This window comes from Scophthalmus maximus, chromosome 7 (genome assembly GCF_022379125.1).
Source record: "Scophthalmus maximus strain ysfricsl-2021 chromosome 7, ASM2237912v1, whole genome shotgun sequence".
In the NCBI taxonomy this organism is placed as follows: domain Eukaryota; kingdom Metazoa; phylum Chordata; class Actinopteri; order Pleuronectiformes; family Scophthalmidae; genus Scophthalmus; species Scophthalmus maximus.
The window spans coordinates 11,770,604-11,785,056 of NC_061521.1; the positions used below are offsets into that span (position 1 = coordinate 11,770,604).

The 14,453-nt window shown below is 46.8% G+C and overlaps 1 protein-coding gene across 1 annotated transcript; it reads right to left on the reverse strand.

Annotated features, from left to right (window-relative positions):
• Positions 1–137: 137 nt before the first annotated feature.
• On the reverse strand, positions 138–14,127 carry pik3c2g (phosphatidylinositol-4-phosphate 3-kinase catalytic subunit type 2 gamma). The gene is made up of 33 exons (XM_035642633.2): positions 14,017–14,127; positions 13,101–13,549; positions 12,914–12,993; positions 12,671–12,828; positions 12,154–12,268; positions 11,944–12,055; positions 11,251–11,321; positions 11,022–11,085; positions 10,802–10,927; positions 10,454–10,475; positions 9,402–9,585; positions 9,155–9,277; positions 8,680–8,808; positions 7,976–8,090; positions 7,742–7,875; positions 7,449–7,637; positions 6,729–6,822; positions 6,461–6,555; positions 6,101–6,281; positions 5,271–5,378; positions 5,071–5,163; positions 4,709–4,838; positions 4,466–4,602; positions 4,198–4,367; positions 3,907–4,063; positions 3,688–3,797; positions 3,428–3,596; positions 2,956–3,074; positions 2,774–2,870; positions 2,604–2,667; positions 2,374–2,453; positions 2,130–2,255; positions 138–1,719 (listed from the first exon to the last, which is right to left on the reverse strand). Exons 2-33 carry the CDS (start codon positions 13,491–13,493, stop codon positions 1,567–1,569), a joined length of 4,098 nt encoding a protein of 1,365 aa, XP_035498526.2. The 5' UTR covers positions 13,494–13,549; positions 14,017–14,127; the 3' UTR covers positions 138–1,566.
• Positions 14,128–14,453: the final 326 nt, after the last annotated feature.

Consider the following 14,453-nt stretch of genomic DNA (forward strand, 5'->3'; position numbering starts at 1 on the left):
CACACACACACACACACACACACACACACACACACACACACACACACACACACACACACACAGCGATAAAGGGAGCGTGGTTTGATGCAGCAACAACAAAAACAAAAATATATAAATAAATCAAAAGCATAATTTCCTCAGATACGAATACCAGTTTTATTGTGAGAAAATACATGTCTTTCTCCGCAGAGGGAAACACCGGATTCCAACAGCGCAAAACAGACACTAACGAAGAGTAAGTCTCTGGAGTAGCACATTAGATTCTTATTACAGCTTTAATAATGGATGCAAGTGCAATTATGGTGGAGGAGTTGATCACACGCGAAACACGTGGTGTTTCTGGATTAATCATCCGTTCCAAAACAATACGTGTGAATCTTATATTAAGGCTGAAGTTGATGAGTCGTGCCAGGATACAGTCATACTCCATGAGCATTACTATGAAAGAGAAGCAGCCAGCGTTTTCCTCCAGGCCTGCCTCCCTGTGAGAGACTCAACAGGGAAAAATATAAATATGGTTCACGGACGTATACATTATTGAACTTCATCCAGAGTAAGGAAGTCTATTTCTGTCCTTGTTCATCACCGAGTCCTGTGAAAGAGGCGGAGGAGAGTACGGGCCAGCAGACCTGAATGGAGGAGGATGGCATTTAGACCTGCCTTAGCCTTTAATGGGTGTGTGTGTGTGTGTGTGTGTGTGTGTGTGTGTGTGTGTGTGTGTGTGTGTGTGTGTGTGTGTGTGTGTGTGTGTGTGTGTGTGTGTGCGTGCGTGCGTGCGTGTGTGTGTGTAGGTGAAATTTAGCACTATTTGTGTAGTCATGTGAGTGTCTTCCTTTGCATGTTTGTGCATGCACTTGCATGACTGTGTCGTGACGCCACTGGTGGATAAGACAAAGGCTGGAGAGAGGGGTAGAGGGTAAACTCGACCCCTCAGGCCAGAGAGGCAGAGTTGTCATCCTGCTCACACACTCTCCACACCCCCGTCCTCCCGTCCTCACCCTCCCGCCTCCCGCCTCCAATTTCACCGGCCAAGGACATCCAGTTGACACGTCCTAAAGAGACAAACACGTTGAACCTGGGCAGGAAACGGGCAGGCAGCGGCAGACGGTGCCGCGTCACCTTTACAAGAGACGCTTTGACTCACATACGAAAACTAGATGTAAGTACGAGTGAAAGTGCAAGTATGACAACAAAGGTAATGGTCTCTTTCCTTCATCCATCACCAAGACTGCATCTAAACAGTCAGACATTTAAAAAAAAATTTTTTTTAAAAAACAACAACAAAAAAAACGGTAAATGATGCTCCACATAGTAAACAGTCTCTTCCCTCGAGTCTTGTGACTCAGCTTTGTAACGCCATCCAGACGCCCCATCCACTGCCAGTGTGTTTGGCTCAGGAGGGAGGTCGAGTTGCATCTGATAAATAGGTAAAAGTGTAAGTGCATAGTTCCTCCTCTGTAGGTGAATTTCCCTCATTTCAACAGTCTGAAAAAATATCTCTGAATGGATTCTGTCCCTCAGTGTGGCCACGCCCCCTGCTGGCCGCAGGCGCGCAGTGCTCTGATGTCAGACTGCACAGTTGCCAAGGAGGAACCACGTTTCCTTGTCAAGCAGCTCGGTGTCCAGTCTGATGTTGCTCGCGGCCACGAAAGTCTTCTTGCTCTTCACTGTTACTTCCAGCACCATCCCGTAGAGCAGCGGGACAAAGGCGTACTCCAGCTGTAAACAGGAAGCAGATATCTAAGTTATCAACTCAGCTCTGCATGCGGTCTTCACTCTTTGGCTTTTATCTGAAACCCCCTCCCCACCACCACCCCAAATTCATTTGAGCTTCACATAAAACACGCGACATGAAAGGGTGGTAAGATGCTGTCAAGTGTGTGGGAGGCTACGGGTCAGAGTCTGCCGGATTTAACGCCGTCGCAGGCAGAGCTCACGCTCAAAGTGAACACTACACACATTAGTCAGATGGAGTTTGTCGCACTTTGAGTGACAGCACATCATCTCAAGAGGAAAAGAAAAATCCCTTATTTTATCACCTTTTACGTTAATATGGAGGATGTCTCCGTAAAAAGCAGAGGAGGGGCGACATTAGCCATATAGGAAAGGTCGCAGAGATGGTGACGTACCAGTTCATTGAAGGTGGGGTTGTCGTTGTTGCGGACCACCTTTGTCTTCCTCTTGGAGCGCTGCTGGGGGTCCGGTCTCAGACGCATCACCACGTAGGCGTCAGGGTTGGAGCCGTTTGCCTGCTTCTGTTGTAAAGAGAAAAGAGTGCACACTGTGACGTATATCTGAGAGAGAACAGATTCAATATGGTTTGCTTTCTTCTTGTTCAATGCTCCAAACATTGCGAGTGTGACGGAAACTCACAATGTTCTTCAGGTGTTTTACGAGGACTGAGAGCTTACAGTTGGTGTAGGTAATGTACAGCTGGATCTGAGGACGGGCTCCTGCGACAGATCAGTGCATCAGTGCCAGGAAAGGGTAGCATAGCGTATACAGGTATGCCATGGGGAACGGAATTTCACATTCAGAAATATCGCCTTCAGCATGAAATCTTTAATTGTATTTCTACTTTTCTATCGGAGAGCAGCATTTACCTGTAGCCCCAGTCTCTTGGACAATGCTGGGGCCGTCCAGGAACAAACTGCACACAAATTCATTCTGCAGGGGAAGGAGGGAGGTTGACAAGTCAGAGCCAGATGTGAAGAAGAGGTCCCAGAGAGAAATCAACCAGTGATAGAGAGCAGCAGTACAAGAGGGAACTTACTCCCTTGCATGGTCCCTGGAAAAGCTGCTTCAGGTATTTATTCAGCAGAGACATCTTCCTGGCCGGGGTGAATGATAAATTATACCAGCTCGGAAACCTTTCGAGGGAGAAGGAGTGAAGACTTGAATCATACTGTGTTATTACTGTATGTGGATGTTTTTTTTTTCTTCTTCTTCACTTACTGAGGCAGCATGGATTCAATGGTGAATTTCCGCAGCTTCTTATGGATCAGCTCAAACTGCCCAAATGTCTTCTCACTGGTCAGGAAACCATCGTGAATGGTCACTCGGAGGTTGTAAATCTGCAAATCAAACAAAACAAATGATCTCATTAGGCTGCAGGAGAATTTCCCACACACACACACACACACACACACACACACACACACACACACACACACACACACACACACACACACACACACACACACACACACACACACACACACACACACACACACACACACACACACACACACACACACACACACACACACAGTCAGTGAGTTGCAGGTGATTCATCAGCTCCCCTGGTCACCAGACATAAATCTCAGTGGGGCATCAGGCTGAATCTCTTAGTCACGTCTCGTGAAACTGAAAACAGGAACCAACTGTCTTGAGTTATTAAAGCTCTAGGAGCAATGTCCCGCCTCACCACATCTTTCCCCTTGACGGTGTATCCCTGGATGACGGCTTCTTGGATGTTGGTGCTGGGAGTGGGGATGCCGTCGCTGGTTAGTGGCTCTTGTTTCTTCCCTTGAGCCATGCTGTGCGTCAGGAAGTTAAACTTCACGGCAACGCAGCCCATGCTCTCTTTGATCTTCCTGCGTCGGGAGGATTGTAAACACTCGGAATCAATGTCTGATTGATACAACAGCAGAAATGAAATAGGAGTTATTTTGAAGAACGTATTACTTGGTAAAGTAGGATGTGGCCTCCAGGTCGGTGTCGTGGGGTCTGAGGTTGTTCTGGACATACTGCAGGTCATTAGAGTCCTTCAGCTCCGGCAATCCTGCACGTAGCATCTGGACACCACATACACACCATGAATGAGAGGGTGTTATCTATCATATGGTCCGCTCTCAGATATAGCTACGACACTGTTACTGCGGTGTTATTCAGAAAAGGTCTCACCAGCTCCAACAAGCTGAGTATCAGTGCCGAGCGCCTTCGGATTATGTTGTAAGCTTCACAGCAGAGCTCCACGAAGCGATGCAAGCGCTGGGGCTTCTGCCCCCCGTCTGTGATGAAGTGCTGCATCTCAGATGTAAAGATGAAGGGTGAGCGGTCCCTATCATCGCAACAGAGAGCGGGAGACGCTTCTTGTCAATTCACATTATATACTTTGACTTTACACATTCTGTTTGTAACTCTCTCAACGTCTTTCCTCCTTGCAAAACGCTGCCTGCCTTCTTGTCGACTTGCCTTTTAAAGTTCCCAAACTTCTGCGCGTTGCCCATGATCTTGCCGAAGTCAATGTGGAACATGTGTCCGCTGTGTTTCAACATGATGTTGTCGTTGTGGCGATCGCAGATCCCCAGGATGAACGTGGCCACGCACCACCCTGCGCACGAGTGGATGAAGTTCATCACAGCCTGCATGGACACAGTGGGAATAGCAGACAGAATACTCAAGAGCACAGTCACGTGTAAAGTTAAGAATGAAATAACGAAGAGTTTGAAATGGTCTTAACCTTTTCATAGTCCTCCTGAGTTTTGTTCAACATGTGGAACCATTTCTCCAGTGTGTCCTCACGCCAGGTCCCGCCCAGGCCCCATTCCTGCTGAATCTTGCCCAGGGTCACCGCCTCTGGAACCACTTCCACCAGACCTGACAGCCACAACACGGGGGATAAAACCATTCATTCACAGCCACAGAGATATAGGACGATAGAAATACTAATATAAAATACAAAAACAAAAACAATCAAACGGACCCTGAGCTGGGCCTGTAGAAAGACACCTGTAGGTGATCATTTGCATGTCCAGCCCCTCCTGGAGCCACACATTGTCCATCGCACGGACGATCTGAAGCATCAGCATGTCCTGACGCAGGTTATCTCCTGTCTGAACAACACATTGGACCCAGTGATGAAAACTAATTACTAAAAAATCCTCCTCTTCGACTTGAGCACCATGTTGCAAGTGTCAGTATGTGCAAGCTGTGCAGTTACTGAACATGAATTTTATTTTTCCTTGAAGGGAAAGAGAAGAAAGGCAACCTGGACCAATTAAGCACCACATTACTACCGATCTATTCTCCAGCGCTGACAGGGGAGATAAAAAGACCATTACCAACCTTGCAGATGACACTGACATTCTTGGCCAGAGGGTCAGTACAGACGAATGTGATCCCCAGAGGAGCAGCATTGGAGTTGTAGAACTTACAGGCCTGTAAGTGACATATCACAGGAACTAAACACTCCTCTAGAATTGCTACAATGCTGTGTATACAAGTGTAATGATGTATAGGTGTACTGTGTTGTGTAACGGTCTTACATCCAAGTCCACTGCCTTCACACGGACTGCAGGATCCAGTGGGAGGCAACAGCTGATCCCATCTTTGAAGAAGTTACCAATCTTGCACTTTTCTGCGTTCAAAACATTCTGCAGACAAACGAGAACATTCTGCATTAAAATGAGAAGAAAAAAGCAAAACACAAAATGCATTCATACATATCTGTGTCATGCATTTGGCCTAAACCTTTCTGGGATTACACCACACCTGTAATTTACAGAATCAGAATGAGAAATACTTTATTGCTCCTCAGGGGAAATTGGGTTTTGGTAACAGTTGTTCCAACTAAGAATAGAAAATATACACAGACCTAAAACTATGATAAACATAATCAGAAAATATAAATAAGCGCATGTAAATAATGATTAGTATGTAACAATATCAGCATTCTGTGCATCATATAACCAAAGTGGTGATTACTACACAACATTTACAAGTCATTAAATAACAGGAGTGGATAAATTGTCATAATGTATAGTCTGAATCCAGAACTGTTGACTCAGAGTGATTGACAGTCCGAGGAGGGAGTTCTAAAGTGTGATGACCACAGGCAGGAATGACTTCCACTTCCTGTGGCTCTGTGCGGTGCATCTTCGGTGGAGCGAGTCTATTCCTGAATGTGCCCCCCGTGATTGGCCAGCAGGTCGAGGAGTGGGCGAGAGACACTGTCCAAGACGTAACTTGTACAGCATCCTCCTTTCTGACACTGCTGTACATGTTCCAGTACTACATATGTCAAACTTTGCACAGTCACAGACAATGGAGCATCATGAGCCAGTGAGTGAGTGAATACGGAGATCCGTTTGCAGACCTTGCGTCGAGCCTTGTCAGCAGTGCGGACCTTGTCGGCCACCTGTACGAGCATGGACACCAGGTGGGTTTGGCGCTCCAGCTCCTGCCTCAGTTTCTGGCCACAACAGTGACGCAGGGCGGCCTGAATCTTACTGTGCCAACTCTGGTAGAAGGGGTCGCTGTGGGCATCATCCAGCAGCCTGCCAGCATGGGAAACACCAGCACATGGTAAGGCTTTACTGTAAATAATACGGCAGTGAAACAAACAGAGCGTGAAAACACACAAAATAACACAAAAGCAACGGTTTTGATACGGTTTCGCATTAAGTGGTCCTTATGTTAATATTGAGGGAAACTGAAAAACGCTTTTCCGACTCACCAGTAGAGTTGCTGGGCGATTCGTATGCTCTTCAGGGATCTCTCCAACAGCAGCATCACCAGAGGTCCGTCCAACTCCCACTCGCTCTTCAGAGCCTGCAGGACAGGATGACTGATCACACACGACATACATCACACCACTGAGGGCTGGACAGTGCGCCACCTGTACTACAAATACTGGTTTGGTCCAGCGCGGAAATATGAACTTATGAAGATCTGCAGTAGACAAAGTATTTCTCGGCCCTCAGAGTGTCTGACAGTGTGCTCACCTGGACCAGCTGTGGCAGAAACACCTCGAGTTCCCCATCGGGTATCTGTTCAAAGTACTGGACCGCAGCTCTCCGCACGGTCTGGTCGTGAAAACTGGAAAAGACGCATGAAGACTGATGGATGTCTGAACCGTGGTTGTGATCACGGACGTGTCACAGGTCTTCTTGTCCTGTTGGACTCACTGTCCCCACGAAACCATCTCAAATTGAGACCATTACAAGTAATCATTGAATTCAAATTGTATCAAAAGGATGTCAGAGCTGACATCGTCATACACGATGGCAGGGTCTAAATTGTCATCTGAGTAGGATTCTAGAAATGAGCTAAAGTGGTGTAAACACAGGAGATCGTCGTGTTTGGTCAGCACCTTCTCCAAAGGCTGAACTTCCTTTTCTGTATTGTTTTTCTTGTTCCGTCTTTCAGCCTTTTATTGAGACAGTTGCAGCCTGTAGACCGAACACATCATCATCCTTCAGGTGAATCACTCTTCATCGGTCATTCCGTACGCTTTGTTTGGCTTCATTTCTCTGTGCTCTTAGACATATGTTTGCGTATTTCTATTTACTAGATTCGTTTCCAGGCACACACACACACACACACACACTTCTCATTCTTTTCTTGCCTTGACTTCTTTCAGCTCTGTGATTTTCAGTTAAACAACAAACCAAGCCTGTTTCCATGTACTGTGTACGTTGGTGTGTGAACCCCGTGTAACCGACCTGTCACCGAGCAGGAAGAGCGCCTCCTCGGGGAGCTGAATGGGCCAATTGTCCAAAACGGTATAGATTTCCGTCAAGTACTCAGGGAGCCACAGGCGGACTCCGCCCAGCAACAGGTGGAGGAAAGTACTCCCCTTGTCGCCACAGTGACGCTTCGCCCAGAGGAAAGTCTTCTCGTTTTCTGTGAGACTGAGAAAGGAGATGCTATGGCATTAGGGATATAGATAGCGATACGTATGCACATATGTATTTACAGTTGCTCCAAATATGCTGTGTTATCTTCGTCCACTCACAAACAGAGGCAGTGCTTCTTGGAGACTTCCAGCATTCTCCCTTGCAGTTCCTCGCAAGGCTCAGTGAACACGACTGAGCCGCGGAGGGCGACAGGCCTCTGATGCGTCCACTTGAACTGTCTCTGGAACTCGAGCTGGGGAACGATGGGGAGGGAGAACGGCTCAGCGGGTGACGTGGCGCCGTTGGTGTGTTTTTCGGTCAACAGGGGGCGGAGTCGATCAGGGGGTACCAACCTGCAGTAGGACTCCGACGGGTTGCGTGTGGCTGTCGAACAGGGCAGGGGAGGGAGGGGCCGGCATCCCCACCAGCGTGGACACGCCGAGCAGGACGGTCCCTGTCACAAAAGTCCTCCACACACAGAGGGCACACATTATTGTGTAAATAAAAAAAATACATTATGTCCAATAACAGTGACTGCTTAGTTTTGCTTCCCATGTGGTGAGCTCTTCACTCGGTGGAAACATCTGTATACTGTCTTCTGTGAGTGTCATGAGGATCTTTATATGTGTGTAACAAACCAGGGGCGGGGATATGGAAAAAAATGACAGCATTCAACGGGACACAGAGGATGAACAGAGACGATCTTAAAAATAACATAAGTCTGACTTAAAATTGTAGTCAGGTGCCCAGAAATAGCTTTTGCTTGCTCTGGCCACAGAAAGGTGGCGGTTTGCAAAATCTGAAGGCCTAATTCTGTGCTCAATTCTTCTCTATCCGAGGTTAATAAAGAGCTGTCCTTGTTCGACAAATCAGGTGGGCATCTTCCCAAGTTACAGTCGGACCACTGCCACTTTGATACAGTGGTCAAACCCCCAACCTTTGGAGATGTGGAACACCACTGGAACCACCTGAAATCTCTTGCTCCCCTTGAATCAGCCAATAAAATGCAGACAAATCACGACATAGAGAGGTGTAAACTCTGTTGTGGGCGACATACCTGTGGCTGTAAAGAGGGAGAACTGCCCAGCCTAAAAGCTCCGGGCTCTTTCCTTTCTTCGAGCCTTTGAGGTGAAATGTCAGCATGCTCTCATATGGCAGCTCCTTCACTCGGACGGGGAACACCATCCTGAAGTCACACAAATACACACACGGGCCTCGAGTCTGCTTCGTTTTCTTGCACAGTCATCTAAGAACGTCGTGTCCAAATCTTTGTCCTTCTCTTTGCTCGACTTTTACGATTTCTGACTGTTGCCCTCAAATTTGTATTAGAAAGAAACGATGTGATGTAGAATATTTCTCATGCGCACACACACGAGGGCACAGCAGACCAGGTGTAAGATGCAAGGACAGTAGACAACCGTTGAATCCACTTTACCTTTCATATCAATCACATTATACCGATATGCTCATTTGAACAAAATAGGGAAGTTGAACATGACTTCCACAGACTTCCATTGAGATTTTGCTCTCACATGCGGTTGCACTGGATCTTGTTTCCAAATCTCAGGGCGGTGCTGATATTTTCAGAAACGCCAGTGTCGCAGATTTTCACTCCTCCGCACGTCAGCTCACAGGAAACAGAGAAGTACTCGTAACTGAAAACAAAGAGAAAATGACACAGAAACCTAAAATGAACATGGACTGTGTCCGCCCTTGTGTACACGCACACGCACAAGTCAAAGTCCGTGTGGTTGAACGCGACCACAGATGCACACGTACGTGTCCAGCCAGGCGAGCGGCAGTTTGTAGAGAGCAGCGGTGTTGAACTGGCAGATTTCATTGTTGTACTCGACGTCGCGGGTTTGCAGGTTGGCAGTGACCTCCTGACCCCTGAAGCCTGACTGGAAGTTGTCGAAGAAGGTCTGCAGCACTTTGAGCAGCGCCCCGCGGAGCATGATCACCGCTGGAGTTCAGTACACCGATGGAATCAGAATGTTAAGACGCCAAACTGATACAAGTTTCCTTATTAGGCTGTAATGAAGACTGTGACGAAGACATACTTATATTATGATGTCATTATCTGTTTAAGGATCAGCATGAGGGGTGATAGTGGTCGTATAGTAAACTATAGTGGGCACTAAATTGAGATTTCAGTCTCATAAATCATCATTACTCAGTGTCATCATTGACAGGTGTCATTTCTTCATGTAGCATTGCATCGTGGGATTGTCTGAAGAGAGAACTCCACATGCTGTGTGAGACTTCTCTCTTTCTCTCGTGAGTTGTTGTTATGGTTGCATATTTCACACTCGGAATTCAGACGGTAAATATATGGTGCTACACAGTTAATTAGGAGTTATCGTTGTCTGTTCAGAAACAGCACACACTGAAATATATCTTCAATATATTTTCCAACAGAGATAAATTTACTCTGACTATCTTCGCATTGCACTTCAGCGCCTGCTGTTTCTTGTCCAAATACAAACGCTCCATAGTTAGTTGTAGATTTCACTTATGACAACAGTGAAAAAACATACTGCAGCAAAACTAAAAATAGCTGAGCATGGTGCCGTCTGGTGACCCAGTGGTTAAGGCTTGGACCTTAATGGCTAACGGCCCCGGTTAGATTCTGGCGGGGACCTTTGTTGTATACCTATCTTTCTCTCCAATTCTGTAGCGTTACAGTCACTATCAAATAAACACAAACACACACACACACACACACACACACACACACACACACACACACACACACACACACACACACACACACACACACACACACGAACAAACCAACGCCACACCATTATGTGGCAATAACAGCTACTCACCACTTTCAGTCTCATCATGACTCTGCAAAAAAGAAAAGGAAATCAGTTGATCAGTGGAATGAGGAGCTATTGTTTTCTTCTACATTTTTGGTGCATTGTAGTGTCACAATATCTTCGCTCTCCAACCTGAGACGGGAGGAAAGGATCTGATGTTTGCAGAATCCGTCACATCTTTCAAATTACTTCTTAAAACCCAATTATAAATTTGATTCATTTTAGTCTTATTGAAAGCTATTCCATCATCTGCAACTAAAAGTTTACTATCATTACAAGTATAAGAGCTGATAGGATTTCTGCGCATGACATCACTTCATGTAACCCTTCATATATGTGTATGTCACATCCTACCAAATGTGAGGGGCCGAGTCTGTTGAGCCAGCTGATGACGTCCTCCAACTCCACACACGAGAATCCGCACAGAAGATTGCTGATGGTGTAAACGTGGTCCACGAGCACATTAATGTTCACCCCAGACTGTAGATGTGACCAGATCAGACGCAACAATTAAACCCATGACTGAGGCATATGTGTGTGTGAGAGTGGTAACTGTAAATGTGACCTTACTGACCTTAGTTTTCATTAGCTCTGTCACCTCTCTGTTGTATCCACTGAGCACATCCTGCAGGCTCAACCTGAGACGGGAGGAAAGGTTAAACACACGCACACACACACACACACACACACACACATAGTGGAAGGAAGCCAAGTGTAATGTTTTCTACAAACAGATGACGCACAACCCACTGAACTGTCATTGTCAGTGGAACCAGCCGATGGGGGAGTGCCTGTCGTCTTACCTGCAGGTGTCGAAGACACAGGCGGGACGGAGGAACTGGTACAGTTGGCACGGCGACCTGTCGTCGGCTTCCTTAGAGACAAAACACGAGTTTAAAATACTGATCGCTTCGTGGGATTGTGGCAGTTCTCATCTAGTGGTTTTGAATAAATATAGAATCTTGGGGATTATGGGCGGCTGGGGCTCAGGAGGCAGAGATGCTCGTCCACTAAGCAGAACGTCGGCGGTTCGATCCCCACCTCCCCCGTCATGCCGAAGTGTCCTTGGGCAAGACACATAACCCTTAGTTGCTTCTGACAGCTCTTCCGGCAGTGTATGAATGTATGTGAATGTGTGTGAATGGTTGAATGTGATTTGTACAGGAAAGCACTTGATCGATAAGACTCTTTATAAATACAATCCATTCACCATATATAAAGCATGTGAAATCAATAAATGGCAGGGGAATTTTTGTTTGTTTTTAGGACTATAAATCTCGGCACACACCTACATCTGTTCCATTCTCGTTATGTGTAAACAGAACAAAGTCATGAACTTGGGAGGGAGGGGGGTTTCTACAGCTACAGTGGCCCTGACGGTAAAAAAAAAAAAGGTGCTTGTGAAGGCCGCATTTCAAGACTGAAGACAGGCCACTCCTCCTTGGTCAATGATCTGCACTGCAGTGGGAACAGAGCCGGAGTTTGAACTGACTTACCCCCCTGGCCAGTCGGTGTTGGAGGCTGTTCACGTGGAGCAGTCGGAGCGGGACCACGAGTTTGAACTTGGAGTAGATCTGAATAGTGTCATGCATGCCCAGCAGCTCCTCACTGGAGAGGGACCAGAGAACCAAACCATGTTGCGGGTTCAAAAAGCATCACGCACTCGAGCATCAAGGCTCAAAGATAAATCACCGTCCACTCCTTACTTTCGGAGGTACTCCTCGGAGTCGCACAGTTTCAGAACGTGATGCCCGCTCGTGGCGGGGTGGAGTTCCAGCAGCCGGACGATCTCATCGATCAGACTCTTCACCGTCCTGTCGACTGGATGAAAGGCGAGTCGAGTTCAGAGTCCACACACCTCTGCCAACATCTCAGGAAAGATACTGTCGTGCAGGACAACCACGGAACAAAGACAACAAACACTCTGCAGCGGCTCTGCACAGCCTTCTCCAATCAAGGATTCTTTTCCTGATTTACATTTTCAGATTTTCAGAGAACAAGTGACATGACGTAAGATTCAACACACACAAATCATACCCACACAAATATAAATATATACATATATATATATATATATATATATACCCCTGTTACTGCCAGATATGCAGATGTAACTAGACTTCTACTCTTCATTCTCTCTGGGCTTAGACAGACTGCTTTTATTGTAAGTAGCTCTGAGTGACTGAGGGTGGGTGGGGGGGGGGTAGTAAATGAGTGTCTTACCGGCGGTGGGGAAGGGGAGCTGGTGATTGTCCCACCCCAGGGCCACGCTGACCGTCACCTCCACCTGCTGCAGCAGTGCAGGGTGGATTTGTGACAATCGACCCCACACCACACCGGAGTTATGAACACTGTCCGTGTGTCCGTACCGGGCCATCAGCCTGCCAGAGACGGAAAAGACAAACAGGTTTGCCGATGTGAAAGTGGAACCAATCCAAACATGTTGGCGCGGTATTCCGCTCTTACTCGGAAGTTGCTCGACAAAAGGAAGACAGCCTCCTGGTGCTGCCCTGCGGAGCGTCTATCAGTCTGATGGACCACGGTTCCTGATGTGATGAAACAAAGGACAAACTGTACACCCGGGGCCTCTGCTCGGATCTGACCACCTCTAATTTGGGTCCATTTTTTCTTTTTTTTCGTCTCACATACTCACATCCGTGTCTATTTCTGTCCTGGAACGACTCAGCTTCTGAGCAGGCCCAGTGAGGTCACACGAAAACTGCTTTCTGAGGGGGACCCGTGTCCTGGGGGGAACAGGAGGGGCTTCATGGGCCCGTCTGCCTGGCAAACAAGGCCTCCTGGGTGGAGGGGGAGGCCCGTTCGTGTGGGTGACCCCAGCGCCGACACGGGCCGGGGGTCCTGCTTGAGGTTCTGATTGGAGAGTGAACCCAGCAAAGGAGCTCTCGTGCACATGCGCCCCAGCATTTTCTGGGATGCCTTCGAGCTCCTCGTAAATGTGCGCTCCCTGTAGATCCTCCGTCAAAGGCACGGGGAGGTCAGCGTCGTGGGTCTGCACTGCTCCATTTCCTCTGTCAGGGCGATCCATCACATTGTAGGGAAGGACTCCCTCTGGACCCAGATGTTCACTCTCTCAGTTCGTCACTTCACCGCATCATGAAAAAAATAAGAATTCAATTGTTTTTATTCAAATTCCCATTCATATTAACCAGTCCCGGTCACGTATGATCCCGCAGGCGGGACAAGTGAGCTGTTTTTACGACAGAGGGTTTAGGACTTGTCTAATGATTAACAACCTTTCAAATCTGAACAGGAAATCTACCGGAGCGCGCCACTAAGGTTATGGCAACACTTTGTTAAACTTGTGTAAAGTGAAACATGACACACTTCTTAAGCCTTGAAGCTTCAATGTCACTTTAACACAACCTAAAGATTACATTTTAGTTCCGTCTAAACCAAAACCAAGACTGATTGAATATATATATATATATATATATATATATATATATATATATATATTGAATAAACTCTGCATCTTTCTAAAACTCACACATTCACATGTTAAGATTAGTACAAAATACCTGGATTAATATTTTGGTTTGGAAACTTACCACGAGAGCTCGGTTCACTGGGCTCCGACATCCTGTACCAGCAACGTGAGCGCTTGTCTTGGAACCAGGCTCAGCAAGTCAGACCAGTACAACATTTAGAAAGGACCTCACCTGTGTCCTCACCCCTCCCACTCCCCTCCCACTCCTGCAGCCCATGATCACATGTTCCCTCTGCTGGAGGACACAGATTACTACACGTGAGTCATATACATGTGTATGTTTTGGTTGGGGAGAAAAACCGAGTTCAACTTATTTTAAACATCAGGTAACATGATGTTAAAATTTCAAAATTGTCCAGGTACATTTGAATTGTGGGGGTTTTTTTCTTCTTTTTTTTCTCTTTTGTTTAATGTTGGCCTTTATTAAAGGAACTCCCTAAACGTATCAATGTTGATTTATCACTCATAGTGGAAACTTGTCAGCATTTGGATGTGTTC

What these genes read in the sequence shown, in the direction of transcription:
- pik3c2g (XM_035642633.2), bottom strand. Translation starts at nt 13,493, where the DNA reads ATGGATCGCCCTGACAGAGGAAATGGAGCAGTGCAGACCCACGACGCT. An exon ending in AAGAAGCACTGCCTCTGTTT is followed by an intron (nt 7,638 to 7,741) that starts GTGAGTGGACGA and finishes CTCCTTTCTCAG; the next exon opens with TCTCACAGAAAACGAGAAGA. An exon ending in CCAAGAGACTGGGGCTACAG is followed by an intron (nt 2,454 to 2,603) that starts GTAAATGCTGCT and finishes GATCTGTCGCAG; the next exon opens with GAGCCCGTCCTCAGATCCAG.